Source organism: Elephantulus edwardii, unplaced genomic scaffold (genome assembly GCF_000299155.1).
Source record: "Elephantulus edwardii isolate Elephantulus edwardi_28Jun2011 unplaced genomic scaffold, EleEdw1.0 scaffold00153, whole genome shotgun sequence".
Lineage (NCBI taxonomy): Eukaryota > Metazoa > Chordata > Mammalia > Macroscelidea > Macroscelididae > Elephantulus > Elephantulus edwardii.
In genome coordinates, this window is record NW_006399903.1 from 2,731,414 (window position 1) to 2,753,068 (window position 21,655).

The 21,655-nt window shown below is 46.8% G+C and overlaps 1 protein-coding gene across 1 annotated transcript in view; it reads left to right on the forward strand.

Moving 5' to 3' along the window:
• TRIO (trio Rho guanine nucleotide exchange factor) overlaps positions 1-21,655 on the forward strand; it is a 404,313-nt gene that overhangs the window by 115,328 nt on the left and 267,330 nt on the right. The window contains exons 4-7 of the mRNA XM_006895017.1: positions 3,130-3,244; positions 11,521-11,713; positions 15,035-15,547; positions 19,577-19,699. Of these exons, the coding sequence (XP_006895079.1) occupies positions 3,130-3,244; positions 11,521-11,713; positions 15,035-15,547; positions 19,577-19,699 (944 nt within the window). The remainder of the gene's footprint in view (positions 1-3,129; positions 3,245-11,520; positions 11,714-15,034; positions 15,548-19,576; positions 19,700-21,655) is intronic.

Genomic DNA, 21,655 nt, shown 5'->3' on the forward strand with positions numbered 1-21,655 from the left:
ACAACAACAACAACAGCTGCTCCACAGGAGAACGATGGGAAGTTTTCTTCCTGTGGAGTTTACGGCCTCTGAAAACCCACTGTGGACTGGCTCTGACTCAGCAGCACTGACGAGGCCTTTGAGCTGAGTTCTTGAATCCTGTTCAGTGAGCCACTTCTTAGTCAAGGAGACTCACTTCATTTTTTTTTTTTGAGAGCAGTAAGAGATTTGGGGAGATGAAAACCCAGGAAACTATGGCCTGTCTTATCTTGGGAGGAGACAGAATTGAAGGCTGATGACAAGAAACCCCAGTTGTTATCCTGAGAATTCAAACTCAAGGTGACCCCACATGTGCAGAGTAGATCTGCCCTCTAGGAAGTTCATGTCCAAGTGGATCACCAGCCCTGTCTTCTGAAGCCCCCCAGGCAGATAGATTTGAACTGCCAGCCTTTTGGCTAGTATCTGAATACTTAGCCATCTGTGCCAACTAGGCACTCCTCTTCTTTCATTAATGTTACCCCAAAAGGGCAAGGAGCCCATGACTTTTTCATTCTCTGGCATTTTCACTGTTTTATGAAGAAATATCACCATTGTTGTTATTGTTGGGTAGCTCAAGTCAGCTCAAAGTCATAGCAGTGTTTTGCCCAACAAAACAAAACTCAAGCCATCAAGCCTGTTATTGCGGGCACTCTGTCGGTCCATCATGAGTTGGCAAAAGAGAATTAAAATATATGAAACAATGTAGAGAAGACTGCTGTGACCCCATCTCTTGGCTTTAGAGAGGAAGTTCTTATGATTTAGGTGCAGAGCTCTCTCTGATACATCCAGCTTTTAGAGAGGACGTTTTCTGTTTGGATTCTCTCAGAGCACCAGAGAACTTGCAGTCAGGACAAAAGACAGGTGCGGGTCCAGACACCATCCCCTTTGTCCTGATTTTGAGCCTCACTGTCGGGTGACACGTGGTCTGTAGGAGTTGTGCTGGTAACCAAAGGTCACTCCTCTCTGGTGGATCAACTCGCCCAGTGGCGCCTCTGGAGAAAGGCGGGCGTGCAGTTAGAGCCTTGGAAACCCCACGGAGGTCAGTGGTGTGGCCTTTTTGGCCAGAGCGCAGTGAGTTAGAAAAGGGGTAGGATGCTGCAAGATCAGGTCGGGTGGTTCCTAGTGTGAGTGCTGCCGCCATCAATGCCGGGGTGACTGCACTTAACGAACAGTGCACCACATTCCAGCTTGACTGATTGGTGATGTGTGGGCCATTTAAGTTTCACAGCAGAGTTCAGTGTCCTTACCATTGAGAATCTGTGTAACCTCCCTAAAATCCAAGCCAAAACCCTAGTGTCCATCAAGTTTCCAAGGCCGTCCATGTTTATGGGAGGAGAAAGCCCATCTTTTTCCCATGGAGCCAACCCCTGGGGGATTCGAACCGCCAACATTCTGGTTAGCAGTACTGCAGGTGACACATTTTTCCACCTTAGTACCTGCCTGTTGTTGTTGTTGTTATGTGCTGTCGAGTTGCCTGCGACTCATAGCGACCCTGTGTACAACAGCCCTAAACTCCGCTCTGTCCTGTGCCAATCGCACTGTCTCTGACACTCCCATCCCAATTATCCCAGTCACTGAATCAATCCACCTCATAGAGGGCCTTCCTCTCCTGCGCTGTCCCTCCACCCTCCCAAGCATGATGTCCCTCTCCAAGGACCGGTCCCTCCTCACAACATGTCCAAAGTATGTTAGACGGAGCCTCAGAATCCTTGCCTCCAAGGAGCCACCTGGTTTAACCCTTTCCAGGACAAATCTGTTTGTTTTCCTAGCAATCCATGGTATTCTCAATACTCTTCTCCAGCACCACAGCTCAAAGGCATCAATTATCCTTCTATCCTCTTTGGTCATTGTCCAACTCTCTGATGCATAACAAGTGATTGCGAAGACGTACAACAGAAACGGAGAGTACCTGCCTAGGAAATAATAAAATTTTGATAAAAGTTTTTTTTTAACAACATTATCATTTTATGCAGTATACTGTTTTAGTGGCCTTTCTAAAAGGAAAGAATTCCCTTTCCCCCTTAATTTTTGCTTCTGATTATTTCTGGAGTCCAGAAAAGAATGAAAATATTTAAGAATTCAAATCACGACTTGGATATAAGATCTTTCTGCTGCCTTTGTCAGAAGAGAAATTGACCAGAGTTGTTAAATGAGATGAAGAATCTATTTTGGAAGGTAGCATTTCCCACTCCCCCCCGCCCCTTAGATTTCTTTTTGGAAAATTTTGCTCAAAATAATGAAATAAACATGAGAATTTCATCAGAGATTTCGGTGATACCAAGTACACTTCATTGTCCTCATATGCCATTGAGTTGCCGGAGACTCCTGCTGACTCTGTCAATAACACATCTAAAGTTTGGCCTGTCCAGTGCCCCCTCCACTGTCTCTGACACTTTAGAGCCCATTGCTACCACCACCATATCAGTCTACCTTTTAGTTATATCAGTGTGAACATAGTTCTGTCTACCACAGGCAAGTAGCCTGAGAGTTATTCTTAGTATGTGATGTAAAAAAACCCCTCTTAATAAAATTATAATCTTCTTTAAAATGAGAGAGAATTTTGTGTGTGTTTGTGTGTGTGTGCGCACACGCATGCAGTTACTTAAGAAATTGATATAAGGGTTGACTTGGAAGTCAGTTATTACTTGAAAAAATATTTCTACTCTTTTCCATTCAAGAGTGACAGCCCAGTGTTCCTGGCAGAAAAGGGTGACCTTAGGTTGTGGGGAAGAGGGAGACGTGTAGGGAGCAGGGTGGGAGAGAGAAAGGTCGAAGGAGGAGAAATAGGAGTGAGCAGAGAGGCTGACAGGACGGAGATCTGGGGAGGGGGTAGCTTAAGGCGAATGAAGCATGGAGACATGAAAACGGTTTTAGCCTCAAAAGAAAACGTGAGCAGAGAAGAAGAGAGGAAGCTGTGTGGACTCTTGTGCCTGCAGTGTGCGGGCTTCTCTGACTTCTGCTGATCCTGGGAGGCGAGACAGTGGCCCTGTCACTTCTTTGATGAAACTGAGCCTTTTTCTTTTCCACTGCTCCTGCCTGAGCTACCCCGCCTCCCGTTGAATGAGCAGAGTCCTGTCTGGCCTAAGTGTACTTCAAACGTCTGTCTTTCAGGTGGAAGAGATAAACGTGGTGGCCCCATCCTAACGTTCCCGGCCCGCAGCAACCATGACAGAATACGACAGGAGGACCTCCGGAGACTCATCTCCTACCTCGCCTGCATCCCCAGGTAAGCTCTCAGTTTCTACCGCTTATCTCTTCCTGTTGTAGTTGAGAGGCACCTTCAAGTTGAGGACATCCCACAGTGACCCTGTGAACAACGGACCTGAACTCTGTCCTGTCCTGTGCCGTCCTCACACTTCCCAACACACTGGAGCCCATTGCTGCAGTCACTGTGTCAGTCCCTCAGGTTGAGGGTCTTCCTCTCCCTCGCTGACCCTCCACCTTCCCAAGCATGACATCCCTTTCCAAGGAACAGCTGCTTCTGGCAAAACACCCAGAGTCTGTGAGGTGAAGCTTTGACATCTTTGCCTTCAAGGAGCAATCAGGCTGCATTTTGTCCAAGACATGCTTGTCTTGGAGAAGACGAGAGATGAGAAGCTAGTAAATTCAGTCACAAGAGGACAAAAACTCTGTACGACCACTATTATACAAAGCTTAAGAAAGGCTTACACCCAGATGGAATCGTTAAATGGAGGGTAAGGGCGGGAGTGAGGAGTGAGAATCGAGAAATGGGTGGTTGTGGTTGTTGGGTGCTGTGGTGTCGATTAACTCATCGCAGCCTTATGTACAGCGGATCTAAACTTGCCCAGCCCTGTGCCATCTCTACAGTTCTTGGATAGTTCCCGAGTAAAAAGGGCGAGTGAAAAGGCAGTATATAATTAGGGGATGATCCAGACACTGAGTACTGTAATTAATGTTATAAAGCAAAGCGTGTGTGAATGGTTGGGTGAAAATCCAATATGCTTTGTAAACTTTTGCCCAAATCATAATTAAAAATAATAAAAAAAACAACAAAAAAAACCTCTGAGTAAATAGTTTTTTAGAAATGGTAGTATTTCAGCCTGACTCTTAAGCAGGAGAAGTGCTATAAAGTGAGAGTCCCACATCTATGTCTGTTTCCTTATTATGTGACACTTACTGTCTTACTTAAAGCACTTCTGAGACAGAGATGTGAGGGCATTTGTTCTGTAGTTAGGAACTTTGGGGATGGTGGATTTGGGGTGTGCACTTGGTTGGGGTACTAGGGTATGAAGCCCAAGGTAGGAAGAACTTGAGATGTCCATCCACAGTGCTGGTAACACTATGGTGTGGACTGATGGTCAGGAACCGAGTACTGTTCTGGGAACATTTTTTGCTTTTGTGCTGTCCTTCTTAAAAGATTTCTGTTGATGTGTAGCATGACATTTGTTGTTGTTAGAAGCTGTCGAGTACGACTCACAGTGACCCTGTGAACAAAAGATCTGAACCCTGTTCCCTGTTCTATCCTGCACCATCCTCACACTTCCTGACACACAAGAGCCCATTGTCACCGTATCAGTCCACCTGGTTGAGGGTCTTTCACCCTTCCCAGCATCATATCCCTCTCCAAGGAATAGCCCCTTCTAGCAACATGCCCAAAGTATGTGAGATGAAGCCTCCTCAGTCATGCCTCCAGAGGGCACTCTGGCTGCACTGTCTTCAAGAGATATCTATTCTCTTGGCCGTCCATGAGATATTCAGTGCTCTTCTCCAACACCACAGCTCAAAGGTATCCATTCTTCTTTCATCCTTATTCATTGTCCAGATCTCAGATGCATACTGAGTGATCGGAAAGACTATGGCCTGAAGCAGACAGAGCTTAGTTTGTAGGACACATAAAAATCTTTATTAACTCCTAAGCCAGCTCATAAGGTTTGGGGAGCTCTCTATAGATCAGGCTTATCTTCAGGGTTCCAGACATGTAACTTCATTTGTAAGAAATAGTCAAGGAGGTTTTCAGGGTGGATCCTGGTGCTCCACCAAGACCAGGGGGCATCATTCTTTCAGGTCAGGAGTGAGGACCAGGTAATATAGGGAGAATAGGCGTAGGTCTCCGCTGTAGAAATTTAGAACCTTTGTTTCTGCTCTAGAAAGATATTACTCAGGTCTTACTTGTAATACCAGCTAACAGCTGTCAAAGGTGATTTCCCCTATTTAAAAAAAGTTTGGTATGCAGGTGGCACAACCTTGCTGAAAGTGAGGAGGACTTGAAACACTTGCTAGAGAAGAACAAATGCTACAAACACTGCAGCCTGCAATGTAAATTGCACCTGAATGTCAAGAAAACAATTCTCACCACTGGACCAATAGGCGAAATCATAATAGATGACAAAAAGATTGAAACTGTTAATGGCTTCATTTTACTTGGGTCCACAAGAAATAAACTTGGCACAAGCAGTCAGACCTTCGTAATTGCTTCTGCGTCTCATGCATGCACTGAACTTCTGCCAGGGACACACAATGAAGACAGAATGATCACCGGCACAGTCACACAGACGATCAGGATAAATATTGGACTGGGAAAATCTGCAGTCTGAGACCTCTCCAAATTATTGAGGTGCAATGATGTTAGTTTAGGATGAAGGTAGGCCTGTTTCAGACCGTAGTATTTTCAGTCATTTACTGTGCACCTGAGATCTGGAATATTAATAAGGATGACAAAAGAAAAATTGATGCTTTTGAATTGTATGATGAAGGTGATAGTTGTGTTGTTGATTGCCTTCAAGTTGAACACAACTCATAGAAACTCTGTGAACAAAAAGCCTGAAGCCTTTCTATAACGATTGACATTTATCAGAGTTCATAGTGTTTTCGGAAGCATGTTGTTTATTAGGAAGTGGACGCCACTCCTGCTTCCAAGTACTGAGTATCCCATGAATGGCCAAAAGAACAAACAAATGTGTCTTGGAGGAGAAGGTGCAGCTAGACGGCTCTTTGGAGACAAAGATGATAAAGCTTCGTCTCATATACTTTGGGCATGTTGATAGTGGAAGCTATTCCTTAGAAATGGATGTCATTTTTGGGAAGGTGGAGGGAAGGTGAAGGAGAGGACAACGCTCAAACAAATAGATTGATACAGTGACTGCAGCAAAGGGCTCGAGTGGGTCAGAGATTGTGAGGTTGGCACAGGACAGGACAGGGTTCAGATCTGTGGTTTACAGGGTTGCTGTAAGTTGTACTAGACTCTATGGCACCTAAGGATAATATCTCCATTTAATCATGGAAATAAATTTTTTAAGGAATTGTTACTAGATTCCATTGAGTTAAGTACAAATCTTTGTGACCCTACGAACAAAAGGTCTGAACAGATTCATGTATTTAATGCTGTTAGATGTCATCCAGTCGACCCCTACCTGCAGGTGACTCTGTACAAACAGCAGAACAAAACCCTGCTGGGTCCTCGGCCGCCTCCACAGTCTGCTGAGCTCAGATCCTTTGCTTCAGTCCCTCTGTCAGTCCATCCTCTTGAGGGTCTCCTCTCCTTCACAGACACTCTACTTGTCCACGCCTGATGTCCTTCTCCAGAGACTGGCTTCTCCTGGCAATGTGCACAAAGTGCGTGAGACAAAGCCCCCCCCATCTTTGCTTCTAGGGAGCACTCTTGTTTTGGTGCTGCATCCCCAGGCCCCACAAACCCTGGGCTCCCCGTTAAACGGGCGCAAATGTGCCAGCAGGCAAACGGGGGCCACAGAACGAGGCTGCGTGACCCGGAGTGCGAACGTGCCGCAGGCAGACCGGGGCCACAGAATGAGGCTGTGTGACCCGGAGTGCGAACGTGCCGCAGGCAGACCGGGGCCACAGAACAAGGCTGCGTGACCCGGAAGGCCACACTACTCAGATTTGATGAGCTTTCTGACCTGTGTGAATTGTGGTAACAGCTGGACTGACAGCATCTGCTGCAGAACTGCTGATAATGTGGTTGTGTGCCTTTGAGTCAGAATTGACCACAGCTGACCCTCCAGAGGGTTTTCAGAGCCACGCGAGAGGAGATTGCCTACCTTTCTCTGATGGAGTGGCAGTTGATTTTGAACTACGTACCTCTAGGTTGGCAACACAGTTCTTTACCACTAAGCCACCAGATGATTGCCTCTCAACAAGAGATATTTTCTCAAGAAAATAAAGATAATAGTTAATTTAAAAAAGAAGACCAAGATGGCCAGTAGACAGTGTCCTGAGAGATGGCATAAAGAGAACAAGGGTGCATGGGAGCAACCGTATCTGACCGTTACCAACTTCATCAAGGGGAACTGTCCTTGTCAACAACATCTACAACACAAATCCAATTCCAGTGAGGTCAGACATGTCCCCTCCCTCTTTTTGTTCATCCCCGTACCTGTCTTACTGCTTTACTGGGTCTAGAATCTGATGTGATAACTCATAGACCACACAGAACCGTAATGGGGAAGCCAGAAGGCTATAATTTGGGTTAGTAGCAGAATATAGTCAGGGCAGCTTTCAAAATGGGAAATGGGCTTCAGGCCAGTATTTGAAAGCTCTGAGTCCTGCCGGTTATGGCTCTGCTCCACCCTCCCTCCACAATCTTCCATCAACCTTGGGCAGAAGACTCTCGGCTCTGTTTCAGCGGTGCAGTACTGCCACTCTGTGCAGTGGTCCACTCTGTCTTATGTCAGATCTCTTGATTATGTGTGGTTCCCACTGTTCCCCAATTGGCCTGACATAAGAATCTCTGGTCCAGGAAGAGTCTTCATATTCTCTTGCTGCTGCTTTGCTGGTGGTGAGCTTTCTCCTATTCTCCTCAGTTTAATGGCAAGACTAGTCGATCCCCCTGTGGCCTGGTGAGATTGGCCAGTCCCTTGTGGATAGGCTAACATACCCTATTTGCATATTTCTCTCCACCCACATGGCAAAGTAAGTTAATGGATAGGGAAGCCATTTTGAACAATAAGCCTTTAAAAGCACAGATGGAGAAATGATTGAAATTATTAACAATTTTATCTTGTTGAGATCCACAGCTCATACTCTTGGCACTAGCAGTGAGGAAATCAAAAGTTTAGTTACTTTGAGAAAATTGAGCACCTCTCCAGGGTGCTGAAGAGCAACATCCTCATTCTAGAGACTAAGGTGTTCTTGATCCAGGCCTTGTTGTTCTCAAGTACTTGATATGCGTCAGAAAGCTGGATAAAGAATGAGGATGACAGGAGGAGGATTGATGCCTTTGAGCTGTGCTGGAGAAGAGTATCGAACAGTCCATGGGCTACCAAGAGAACAAATAGATTTTTCTTGGAGGAGGTGAAACTAAATTGCTTCTTGGAGGCAAGGATTTTGAAGTTCCATTTGATATACTTTGGGCATATGGTCAGGAGGGACCAGTCCTGGGAGGACATGATGTTTGGAAAAGTGGAAGGACAGTGCAGGAGAGGAAAACCCTTGATAAGATGAATTGACACAGCGACCTTGGCAGTGGGGCCAGGTGTGTCAGAGGTGGTGAGGTCAGCTTAGGAAACGACAAGGATCAGAGCTGTTGTTCATAGTTTTGCTGTAGGTCCTGGTCGACTTGACAGACCTCTAAGAAGCCACCAGGGCTGCCTGCTCCTCCGTGTGTTTTTAGCTCCCTCTGTTGGCTCTTTTTTGCACATGCTCTAGAGTGACCTCTCAGTCCTTGCCCTGTGGTGGTAAATGCAACGATTACTAAATAGTTATTTGTGGTTTGTGGGGTTTTTGTTTTGTTTTGTTTTAATTACTTGTGTTGTCTTTGATTCTGCTTTTGTTAAAAAAATACCCAATTGTAATTATAAAGTGAGTCCATCAATTTAACTTGCTGATAAACTTTCTATTAAATGTGTATTATAAAAAGAGTTCTGCCTTCTGCCCACTGCTGAAAACAACATAATCCTTGTTGCCGTTCTAGGTGTTTATGGTGATTATTACCGATCAGATAGATCTTCAAAGAAGTAAAGCCAGAATACTCCTTAGAAGCAGATTGTGTGGCTTCATCTGACATTCATTTGACATTTTGCCAAGGGGTCCAACTCTCGGAAAATGTCATCATTCTTATAAAAGTGAAGGGACAATGAAAGAGAGGAAGAACCCTCAGTGAGGTGGATTGGCACAGTGATCAAAACACTGGGCATAGCGGAGGTTGTGAGGAGGGCGCCAGAGAAGGCAAAGTTCCTGTCTGTTGTATGGAGTGTTTCTGTGGGTTGGAGTCCACTCAGCAGTGCTCCTGTTAACTCAGATTGCACTCTGTATAACTTGTGTTCTAGAATGCTCTGTCTCCCGTGGATCAACTGCATTGACTCTCTTTGTGTCACTCTAAAATATTAGGGAGATTTTATTCATTCATCAGCTTTCATTAAAAATGTCAACTTTCTGCATCTTTTTTTAATTGAAATTTTTTTCTCTTCTTTCACATTTCAATTTATTTATTTTCCATTTCAGTGAACATCCACAGAGATTAATTGAAATTTTAGTGAAAGTTTATGGAGACTTTGGATTTCCATTCATTTGGCCCATCCCTCCCCCCAGTTGGTTTTTCTTTTTGAAAAGTAAAAAAAGAAATACATATATTATTATACAATCTTCCCCCCCCAGTCCACTCCCCCATGCAGCTCTCATTCTGGACTCTTGTCATGAAAATAATACCTAATCATATATTCCTTGCAAACAGTTCTCTCCCTCACCTGTTTCAATGTAGTAAACGTCTTAGAGCTGAAGAAAAGAGATTTTCTCTGCTTTTAGAGAACTACATGAGAAGAAATGATCCTGGTGGTTCAACAGTGAAATACTCACCTCCTGATCGGAGAGCAAGAATACATGTCCCCAAGCTAAAAAGTCAATTAGCATTATGTGGATCATTCCTCCGTGGGCTGCCCAAAGAACAGACAGATCTGTCTTGAAGGAGGTGAAGCCAGAGTGCGCAGCACAGACAGGGATGGGGAAGCTTTGTCTCTCGTACTGTGGGCTTGCTGCTAGGAGAGGTCTTATCTTGGAGAAGGACATCATGCTTGGAAAGGTGGAGGGTTGTGAAAGGAGAGGAAGATCCTCAACCAGGTGGATTGACACAGTGACTGCAACAGTGGGCCTGAGTGTGTTAGAAAGAATCTGTGAGGATGGCACGGGATGGCACAGGGTTCAGATCTGTGGTTCATAGGGTCACTATGAGTTGTACTCAAAGTGATGGCATCTAACAATAGTAACAAGAAGTATAAGGCTGGTGGTTCAAACCCACCCAGCCATACATAGCACAGGAGAAAGACACGGTGAACTGGTCCTCTGAAGATGTCAGCTAAGGACAATTCTGGGGGGGCAGTTCTGCTCCTCACATGGGTTCACCATGACTTAGAATTGGTCCAGGGGTACTCAGCAGTAACATTGCTAAGGAAGGACCTTGGTTGCTCGGACTTTCAGTGTTCTTTATCTCATGGGTAAGACCTGGCTGACAGTAATTGACCAAGAATCCACATTAACACATTAATGCAATTCCTCCCCCCACGTCCACTCCACTATGCAGCCTTCACTCTGGACTTCTGTAATGACAAGAATATCCATTCATATATCCCTTTTAAACAGATCTCTCCCTCATCTGTTTCAATGAAATATACATCATTCCTCCCCTCCTTTTCTGTCTTCCCTCAACCCTGATGTCAGTCCTGTTTTACAACAGTGGCCCTATGCAATATTTGTCCTTTTGTGACTGAGCTATTTCACTCAGCATAATGTCCTCCAGGGTCACCCATTTTGCATAATATTTCATGAGTTCCTTGTTTTTCAATGCAGCATAGTATTCCATTGTGTGAATATACTGCAGCTTCTCTATCCATTCATTTGCTGATGGGCATTTGGTTTATTTCCAACTCTTTGCTATTGTGAACAAAACCACAGTAAACATGGGTGTGCATATATCTGCTTGGGTGGCTGTTAGGACTTGCACTTTTAACCACCATCCCTCGGGGTCAGCAGCTGGGCTCTCAGTCCCTGCATCATCAGGGCTACTTAGCTTGGGGTTTGGGACATGATGGGACCTTAACAAGCAGCCACTGTGGTGGAGGCCACGCTCCACGCCCGTGTTCACACGGGGGACCTGAGCCCTGCACTCTGTGGACACTGGGGCAGTTCGTCCCCAAGGAGGACTCAGCAGCGACTTCATCTGTGGTTGTTCTTGGGTGAGTACACAGATAGGACAGAGATGGGAAGACCATCAGAAGCCACAGTGAACGATTACGATCCCACAGACTTTTGAGGTTCATGAACCCCATTTCCAAACATCCTTGTTCTCTGATGCACCTCTGGTGGTGTTCTAGTCTTTCCTGCTACCAGGAAGAGTGTCCTCTGGTTCTGGTAGTTTCAGTCCTCCCAGCACTTCTCCCTGGACGTGTGGACAGGCGGTGTGGTGGTCAGTGGGCGGACTCTGGAGCACACAGCCAGGTTGACGTTGGGACAGCAGATCCCCACCCCCAGCACCCGAGGGCCTCTCACCTTCAGGGCACACACCACACACTCTGACCTGTGCCTTCCTCCCTCCAGTGAAGAAGTCTGCAAACGAGGGTTCACCGTGATCGTGGACATGCGCGGCTCCAAGTGGGACTCGATCAAGCCACTGCTCAAGATCCTGCAGGAGTCCTTCCCCTGCTGCATCCATGTGGCACTCATCATCAAGCCGGACAACTTCTGGCAGAAGCAGAGGACCAACTTCGGCAGCTCCAAGTTTGAATTTGAGGTAATGTCTTCTGTAGCCAGATGAATGAAAAGCTATGTGGTTGCTGTTTTGTGCTATTGAGTCAGAACAGACTCTCAGCTGACTGTCCAGTGGGTTTTCAGAGGCAGTAAATCCCATGGGAGGAGATTCCCCATCTTTCTTCCACAGAGCATCTGGTGGATTTGAACCGTGTGCCTTTGGGTTGGCAGCGCTACTCCTTATTCCTACGCCACCAGAGCTCCCTTTTGTAAACTATAGCCGGGGAATATTAAGCTGAGGTTCTTTTGTCATTTGGGCTAATGGTTTTTTAAAGCCACGTACGGAGCCAGAGCTGTACATTTCACACACACTGTGATTTTTGATGACCGAAGAGCATTCTGACTTAGGATATCCGTGTGTGCACAATTTCATTTTTTTAGAGTTTTTTCCTATGTAAAAAAGGAACTCACATTTGTTTATGATACTATCCAAGTGGATTGTTTTACCCAACGAGGTCTGTGTTTCAAGGCTTTTAGTTTTGGTGGTGGGACCGCAAAGGGGTTGCCATTGCCTTAAAGTACAAAGTCCTCCACCTTTTCCTTCCCTTCCAAAGCCAGCCTTAACTTTTCAACACAAACGGCTTTGTGGCTTCAAGTTATCATTGTCACCTCAGCTCAGGAGAAGGGAGCATGTGTATCGTTGATTTGGAACTGACACATAGCTGACCCTGCAGCAGGTTTTTCAGAGGCAGTTAATCGCATGGGAAGAGATTGCCCTTCCACAGCGCAGCTGGTGGCCTCGAACTGCATACCTTTGGGATTGCAGTGTAGCTTCTTGCCACTAGGTCACCAGAGCTCCTGAGAAGTGAGCATGTGAAGGAGAAGCCCCCAAGTTTCAAGGTCCTGAGGGGAGAACTGAGAGGAGCCCTGATGATGAGGCGTGCTCTGTGTGCGTGTTGTGTGTGCCAAGCCTCTCGTGCACGCACAGGGAGGCATTCCCCCAAAGGGTTTTCAGAATGCTGAGTTGCAGGCGGTTGTGGGAATAAATCTCAGCCTGCTGACTGCTGTACCTGCCTCCCCACCTTGAGTCACCTGGCTTCTGCCCACGATATGGCACCGTTAGTGTAATAATGGTGCGTCTTCACACGGAGGAGTCCGACCGGCTTGACACATGATTCATGCCGTAGCCTGTAGTCTGCTGGAGTCAGTGTTACTAAATAATAATAACCACAATGCGGTTGATAGATTGCATCTTCTAACAACCTTATCCAAACATTAGGGGTTTGTGCACGTGTTCATGTCTTTTAAGGTAGACAGCAGTAATTGTCTTTAAAACATCAAACCATGTTAATGTTTCTTCTTTATATCTTACACTTAACATTTTTTTTTTACACGTTTGATTTCTTCCTTTTATTCCTGACTTTTTTTTTTAGGGTTTCCAGTCATTGTTGCCCTTTTCTCCCTGCCCACCCCGTCCCCTCCATTCACTCTTTTCCTTGAAAAGTGAAAGAAAAACTCTTTCACAGTTATGTGATTGCTCCCCCCCAAGTCCACTCTACTGTGCCGCCTTCATTCTGGACTCCTGTCATGACAATAATACCTAATCATATATCCCTTTTAAACAGTTCTCTCCCTCATCTGTTTCAATGCAGTATACATCATTCCTCCCCTCCTTCTCTTTCTTCCCTCAACCCCAGTGTCAGTCCCGTTTACAACAGTGGCCCTATGCAATATTTGTCCTTTTGTGACTGAGATATTTCACTCAGCATAATGTCCTCCAGGGTCACCCATTTTGCATAATATTTCATGAGTTCCTTGTTTTTCAATGCAGTGTAGTATTCCACTGTGTGAATATACTAGGCACTTATGTTGTTTCCAGCTCTTTGCTATTGTGAACAAAGCCATGATAAACATGGGTGTGTATTACACTTACCATTTCTTTAGTGTCTTACACCTCAGAGTGTGTTCAGAGTAGGCATAACTTGCCTACTTGTCTATGTCCACAGTTCTGGTTGTCCAAACACAAAGCTGACCTTAGTTTTAACTTGAATTTGAAACTCAACTCAAGGTATAGGTCAAAATGGTACCAGTAAGGCTTTAACTTCCTGTGAGATAAGAGGTGATTTTGGCAGATGACTTACTAGATCTTAATCATTTCTTTATGGCCAGTTACGTGTGTTATATTACCTCCCATTTCTCTTTAACCAGAATGATTTGACAGTATAGTGCCAGAAAGTTTGTTTTTTGTTCTGACTGTGGCCTTTTCTTCTGAGCCTTTAAAGTTCTCAAAATTCCGTTGGTTTTCCAAGTGGCATGGTGAGTTCTGCTCTGTGCTGCTGACAGGTCCATAGTTTGAAAACGTCAGCTTGTCCACAGAGCAAGACAGAGGGTCTCCTCATGTAAAGGCTTACAGCCTCAGGAACCTGATGGAAGGAAGGTTACCCTGAGTCAAGGTAAGGGTCAGCTCCATGACAGTGGTAAATAGTAGCTGTGTTTTATGTTGAGCTAGAGTGGTGTTGTGATGCCTTGCTTAGATTGCTGATAGGTTAAAACGGTGTCACTGTTAGCTAGGGATGTGGTACATGATTTCTGCAAGACACTTAGAGCACAGAAACTTGCGGCAGATTAAAAATGCATGAACCTTCCCTCTGTGTTAGAAGCCGCCAGCTGTCTGGTGACCCCTTGCATGCGTCCTCACGTTTTCAGCAGTCGCCTTTGGTCTCTTAGTTGATGGGAAGTGGGTGTTGGACAAGGTGAATGGTGGGGTTGGTCCACCTGAGCGGGTTTTCTGAGAAGCAGACGGAGGGTTGGAGGGTTCCTGGGGCAGATGGCATTTAGAGTTTTTGAAGCTCCTGATCCAAGGTTTCAGTTTGCTATCGCGAGGTTGGGAGTCTCTCCAGAGATTGCTCTCAGGAACGAGAAGGCTCCAGCAGCATGGACGAGGAAGAATAAATAAGTCAAACACACGTATGTACGTGAACTTTGTGGATAGTCCTCTCTCTACTTGGGGTTTTACCACTTTCCTCTTAAAGTTGCCTGTGATTGTGCGTGATTACCCACCTCCATGGAAAGAAAACAATTTTTGTTTGTTTAGTTACTAATTTTGAGTATTGCATCGAGTTCTGCATGTGTTACCTTAATGGGAAGCAGTAAATGTTGACCATACTGGGAATACTTTTTCTCTCTGCATTTATTTTTACAGGACCAGAACCAGATACGTTATGTTTTCTGACGCTAGCTCACTTTGCTCTAAGTTTGAAATCTGAGACTCAGCCTTAGAGCTGCCGTATGAGGAGACCACATGAGATAGGATCATCTTCTCATTTGTGTTGTTTTGTGTTCTTTTTTCCCTTCGCCCCTGCAGACGAATATGGTCTCTTTAGAAGGTCTCACCAAAGTCGTGGACCCTTCTCAGCTCACGCCCGAGTTCGACGGCTGCCTGGAGTACAACCACGAGGAGTGGATTGAGATCCGCGTCGCCTTCGAAGACTACATCAGCAACGCCACCCACATGCTGTCCCGGCTGGAGGAGCTGCAGGACATCCTGGCCAAGAAGGAGTTGCCTCCAGATCTCGAGGGGGCCCGCAGCATGATCGAGGAGCATTCGCAGCTGAAGAAGAAAGTGATCAAGGCCCCCATTGAGGACCTGGACCTGGAGGGGCAGAAGCTGCTGCATCGGATCCAGAGCAGTGAGAGCTTTCCCAAAAAGAACTCGGGGTCCGGCAACGCAGACCTGCAGAACCTCCTGCCCAAGGTGTCTGCCATGCTGGACAGGCTGCACTCCACCCGGCAGCATCTGCACCAGATGTGGCACGTGAGGAAGCTGAAACTGGACCAGTGCTTCCAGCTGAGGCTGTTTGAACAGGACGCGGAGAAGGTGAGGAGGGTGGGCGGGAGAGGGGCCAGCTGCTCGCTGCGTCCTAGGCCGCGGGTTTGGTCGGATGGACTGAGAGAGAGAAAAGCGTGGAGCAGGGCGAGCCGTGCTCCCTCTGTCGGTGAACTACTGTGCTCCTCTCCATTTGCCTTGAGTGGTTTCCGACTCCTGGAGACCCTACGTGTGTCAGTATAGACCTGTGCTCCGTGGGGCTTTTCTGGGCAGGATAGTAGGTGGGTTGGACTCAAACCTCTAACCTTTTGGTTAATATCCAGTATGTTAGGCATTTGTGCCTCCCAGGGACTCCTAGTCACAGTGATATTTTAGAAATACCCAGTTGGCCCAGGATAGGGCACTGTTCCGATCTGTTCATAGGTCACTAAGAGTTCCTAGTCAACTCAGTGGCACCAAACAGTAATTGCTGATGGTTTGATTTAGAATTTCTGTAAGAGAGGTGAGAACAGATATTCCGTGAGGAAAAAAAAAAGCATTAGTTTGCAGAATTGTGTTTCTAAAAGCAGTAATTGTATAGCGCTAATGTCTTACCCAGTATCTACTGTATGTTTAATGAACTATGGACCTTTGGCAATTTGGATGTTGTGTGAGCACCATATCAAAGCCTGGAAGGACCTGTTTCCGGTCCCCACGCCTGCTTTTGCCATCACTGGTGCTGCTGGCAGAGGCCTGGGTAGGTGGTGGCATTAGCAGTGAGGGCAGTGGGGGAGGAAGTGCAGCTTCCCTCCTCTGCCCTCTGTCCCCCACCTCTGTGAGGACCGGAAGCAGCCTGGCAGTCCTCCTCCAGAGCCGAGACCTCTGCCGATATCCCACACATGGTCCAGGGCTGCAGGGCTCTGGCCTTGGAGTCTCTAAAACAGTTTTCGTTGTTATTGTTGGGTGCCGTTGAGTCAAGTACGACCCATAACCACCCCACGAGCAGCAGATCTAAACTCTGTCCTGTCATTTCCCGTCCTCACAATCTCTGACACGTGTGGACCCGTTGCTGCAGTCACTGTGTCAGCCCATCTGGTCGAGGGTCTTCCTCTCTTTCACTGTCCTTCCTTCACTTTTCCAAGCATGATACGCCTTTCTAAGGAATAGCCTTTCCTAACAGTATGCCCCAAGTGTGTGAGATAAAACTTTGTCCTTTGGCTGCACTTTCTCTAAAACATATTGGTTTGTTCTTTTGCCAGTTAATGGGGTATTCAGTACTTTTCTCCAACACCACAGCTCTTAGACTATTGTTATTGTTGTTTAGTGCTGTCGAGTCGTAGGTGACTCATAACGATTCTATGAACGAAAGTCCTCAACACTTGCATGACTTTCATCCTTGCTCCAGGTTCATAGGGTTTCCGGAGGCAAGCTATTTATGGAAGTGGATGCCACTCCTGCTTCCAACTAAGACTATTAGGGGGAAATAATAAAAAGAGAACTGCTTTCCTTTAAAAGCACAAAACAAAATCCCAAAGGGAACACGTACATACATGCAGTTGGACATTATCCAAATGGGTGGACAGTAGCGTGCATCTGTGTGTCTGTTACTGATAACTTCTCCTCTGCTCGTACAAAGCCAGGGACTGAGTACCATTTGGGTCAATTACTGGGTATGTTTTTAAAACAGAAGGTGAGCCGGGAGTAAAAAAAAAAATAGTAGTTTCAAGAAAATACAGACAATAATTACGTGCCGTCTCATGTTTTATGCCTGTGCTCCAGAGTAGTCATCTGGTCCGAGTGAATTCTTGTCCATTGTTGGCTAATTCACTCGTAGCGTGAAAATAGGACACTTATTTATAGGAATATGTTGCAAGCCATGAGCATGATTGAATTAATCTCCTTAATGTCATTTCATTGAATCCCTCCTTCATTATTTTCTTTGTATTGTACAGGAGACTGTTTTATAGGGTAGAGGAAAGTAAAAAGCATTCTTAGAAATTAAAAATCATCAGAAAGGCTAGATTTACTTCACTAATAGCGACTGGAGGGACCCCTGAGACCTTGGTCTTGTTGTTAGGTGCTCATAGTGACCCTATGAACGAAAGGCCTGGGCACCATTCATACATAGAGTTTCTGGAAGCAAGCTATTTCGGAAATGGATGCCGCTCCTGCTTCCAAGCTTGTTTTAGTCAGGAAGCTCCAGCAAACACTGTCCACCGTGGGTAACCATTACCACGTTTGGCACATCCGTGTCCCAGTGTTCAGCATCACAGCAACCACAAGTTACCTCTATACAGCAACGCACAGAGCAGTGCTACAACACCACCTAGAAGAATGTTTGACAGGAAAACAGTTTGAACCCGGCCTGAGGGCTGCAGATTAAGACCTTGGCCTTAGTGGGCCCTAAAACCTGAAGGGGACCCACCCTCACCCCTAGGATCATGACTTAGCTGCCCTGTAGGGGGACTACAGAACAAACCACAGCATGGCGCACTCAGCCACAGGAGGTGTAAAGGGCAGCTTTTGCCCCCAGATGACATTCAGAAGTGGGATTAGAAGCAGGAACAGTTGGTGAAGGGAGAGGAGGAATCCAGGGAGGAAGTGGGACAGCTCTTGCTAATATCGAAGTAATCCCAACCAAAGTTACAAAACAGAGTATGTTTAAATTGTTGAATGGCACGCTCGTTACTCTGTGCACTTTCTCATAAACCATAACGAGGTCACTGTTTTAAATGCTGTGAAAGCATCTCCTCAGAGACAAGCATCACTGTTGTTGTATTTAAGCTCCGGCATCTCTGAATGTTGTAGATGATGCCTCGTCTAAGACATTGGACACGTGGCCTCCACTTACGGAGAAAACAGGTGACCCGCTCTGGGGTTCCGGCTCAGGTCACTAATGACGGCTGAGCAGTCATTTCGGCTTTTTGAAGAACATCTGAATTGACATTCTAGTCCACGTAACAGCTGTCTTGTACGTGAAGAGAGCTGTCCTTGTAAACTCACCTCCCCCAGTTCTTATATTTCAGTAATTTGTGGTTGCACTTGCACAGGCTTCTCGGTGCTTCTGACACAGAGAGCTGCGAGTCAGTGACGTCACGGGTACAGTTGTCCGTGTGCAGGCAACAGCCAGCCAGAGACCTGACGTCCTCAGTGTGCAGGCAACAGCCAGCCAGAGACCTGACGTCCTCAGTGTCCTTGTCGTTGCTCTTGTTTGGCTCTGTCACGTCGGTTACAATTCCCAGTGACTGTGTACAACAGAACAGAACAGGGCTCGTTCCTGTGCTGTCCTCACAGTCTCTGCTCCGCTCAGGCCTAGTGCTCAGTCACGATGCCAGCATAAGCTGACCCTCTGTACTTTTCCAAACGTGATAGCCTTCTCTGGGGGAGGGTTTTTGTTGGTTTTGGAGGGTTTTTTTTGGAGGGGCAGGTATACATTCTGCTAACTTTAATTAAACTTGGACAAGTTTTACTTGCACTTTCCTGTGATTGTGTGTATGTATATCTGAATGACCAATTCATGGTCACTTTTCAGAACAGCTCAATCACAAGGATTCCTCAGGCTGTTGTCCTTTTATATCCATGGCAACTTCTCTCCCAGCTTCCCTCCGTAACTTCTGGAAGCCACTAATGTGTTCAGTTCCTAGAATTCTGTCATTTAAACACTTACATAAATGGAATCATGTTCCACATAACTTTGAAGGGAGCTTTAGTGATGGTGTTTATAGAAATTCGCATTATTAACCTGAAGGTAGTGCCTCTGGTCATCTAAAGAGCAGGTTAAGTGGTTGAGGAAGGCAGGGCAATGAGGCTGACAGTCAGAAGATAAGCGTTTTTAATTAGCTGTGGGGTTTCCAGTACCTCTCTTATCTGGTCCTTAATTCTTCTTCAAGAAAAGAAATACTTGAGGTAAAATTTTCTTGTGCATCCTGCAAGTTGAGAACTGCTGACTTGTTCTTAGAAGCCGAGAGTCCCCTGAGTCTAGGGCCTGACTGGTGCTGGGAGTAGGGTGCTGTCCTTCCGGGGACCACCTGTCGGCTTCCCAGGCTTGTCCTCCATCTTTATCCAGTGATCCCAGGTTCCCCTTTTCCTTCCTTCCTGTAGATGTTTGACTGGATCACACACAACAAAGGCCTGTTTCTGAACAGCTACACGGAGATCGGGACCAGCCACCCACACGCCATGGAGCTGCAGACACAGCACAGCCACTTCGCCATGAACTGTATGGTAAGGCTCTCTGGCACCGCGGTCCCGGGCCTGGTTCTCAGCATGCACACAGTGCATCCAAAGCAGGTGCTAGGGGCCCTTCCCAGCCGCCCTCTTCACTAAAGAGGCTGCTGGCCTTCGAGGGTAGCAGAAGGGGTCCTCTTAGCAGCAGCTGGGGGTCTCTCGTTTTAAGTTTTAAACCTGATTGAAAAATGAGCAAACCAATGAGACGTGGCGCCAGTTGGACACGCTGGTTTGTGGGCTCCAGCACTGCCTCGTAGCAGACACCCCGGTTCTGGTGGCTTAGCCTGCGGGGAGTGTTTCTGATAACTAACAATACTCAGGCCGAATCTGCCAGCGGCTCTGAGGGAGACACACAGGCAGTGTCTTTCCATAAAGATCTACAGTCTTGGAAACGTGAGCGAGGGTCGCTGGGAATGGGAGTACAACTGATGGCAGGGAGTCTGGCGCTCTTTGTGGCACAGCCTCTCAGGTGCCTGTGGTGGCCCTGGACTGCAGCTCTGAGGCTTCGAGCCTCCTGAGTGGACGGGCCATTTGCTGCTGTCGCTCTCAGTGAAGAGATAGGCCCTCTTGCTCACTTCCGGGAGGTTTTCAAGTTCTCCCCAAACCTGAGATTACTTTCCCGGTTAAAGCAAAGGGCTGGGGGTCCCGCCTCACCTGAATCAGTCCCCCAGCTCCCTCCGAGGCTGCTGCATTTAGTACCCCTGGAGACCCCATGGAGTTCTGGAGGGCAGGTGTGCCTGATTGCATTGTGCTTTGCAGATACTGCATTTTTCTCCACATTGAGGGTTCAGAGTAGCCCTGCATTGAGCATGTCTGCCAGCACTGTTTATCTAACAGCATGTGTCTCCCTGTCACCTTCTGGGCAATTCTGACAGTGTTTCAGACTTGTTCACAATGTGACTTCACACCTAACAAGCTACTCAAAACCCCACACCAGACCCACTGCCAGTTCTGGTTCACAGCGACCCTGTAGAACTGAGGAGAACTGCCCCAGAGGGGTTTTAGGGCTTTAAATCTTCACAGAAGCAGACAACCACGGCTTTCTCCTGCAGAAGGACCTGTGGCTTGGAACTGTTGACCTTTTGGTTAGCAGCTCAGCATTCACCTGCATGCACCACCAGAATTCCTTGGTTTATAGTGAGTCTAAACGTTGGCTTTGTATGGACTGGAAAACAAAAGAATGTGCACGAGACTCACTTTGTTGGATGCTGGTTTTATTGCAGTCGTCCACAGCTGAGCCTTCGGTAGCTCTGAGGTGTATCTCTACCTCACCCGGGACAGCCGCTCCGTTTTGAATAGCACTTCTGGTGAATGTGAATGGTGTTGGCACTTAGTTCTCGTGTTCTTGTCACACGTGTGAGTGAAGCTCAATGCCCCGCCCGTGCTGTTCCGGGTGGTCTCCACAGCCTGACGGGGCCCCCTTACTTTCTGCTGCAGCGGAGGCTCAGATGTCTGTTCCCTGACGTCTGATCCTCACCTGCAGCCGGGAGAGAACACGAGGCTGGAGCCCAGAGTTCTCTAGGCCCAGGCTCAGGGCCTCTCCTGCCCGATTTGAGTTTGGGTCAAGTAAAGAGTGTGTAAAGGACGATAAATGATGAAGAAGGAATGGAAGGGAGCAGAAGAGGAAGGGAGTTCATCCACTGCCTCATTGGGTAGCTGGTGGGGCAGAAGGATGTTGCGGTGGCCATTGCAGGAGTCCATGTGAGAGGCTAGGAGGTGTGAGCTGAGGTCACGGTCTGAGGGAGGGGAAAGAAAGTTGGCAGTGGTCAGACCGATGGGTAGTTAGACCTGCAGGCAGGATTGGAAGGAGCCAGCAATGCTCTAATGCTCAGAACCCACGAGAAGTCCAGGGTAGTAATGGGATCATAGTCGTGAACAACAGGACAGCAGTGACTTGAGATACGTTGAAGGTTTGCACTCTCACCCCCATCTTAATAATAATATTCTTTTTAA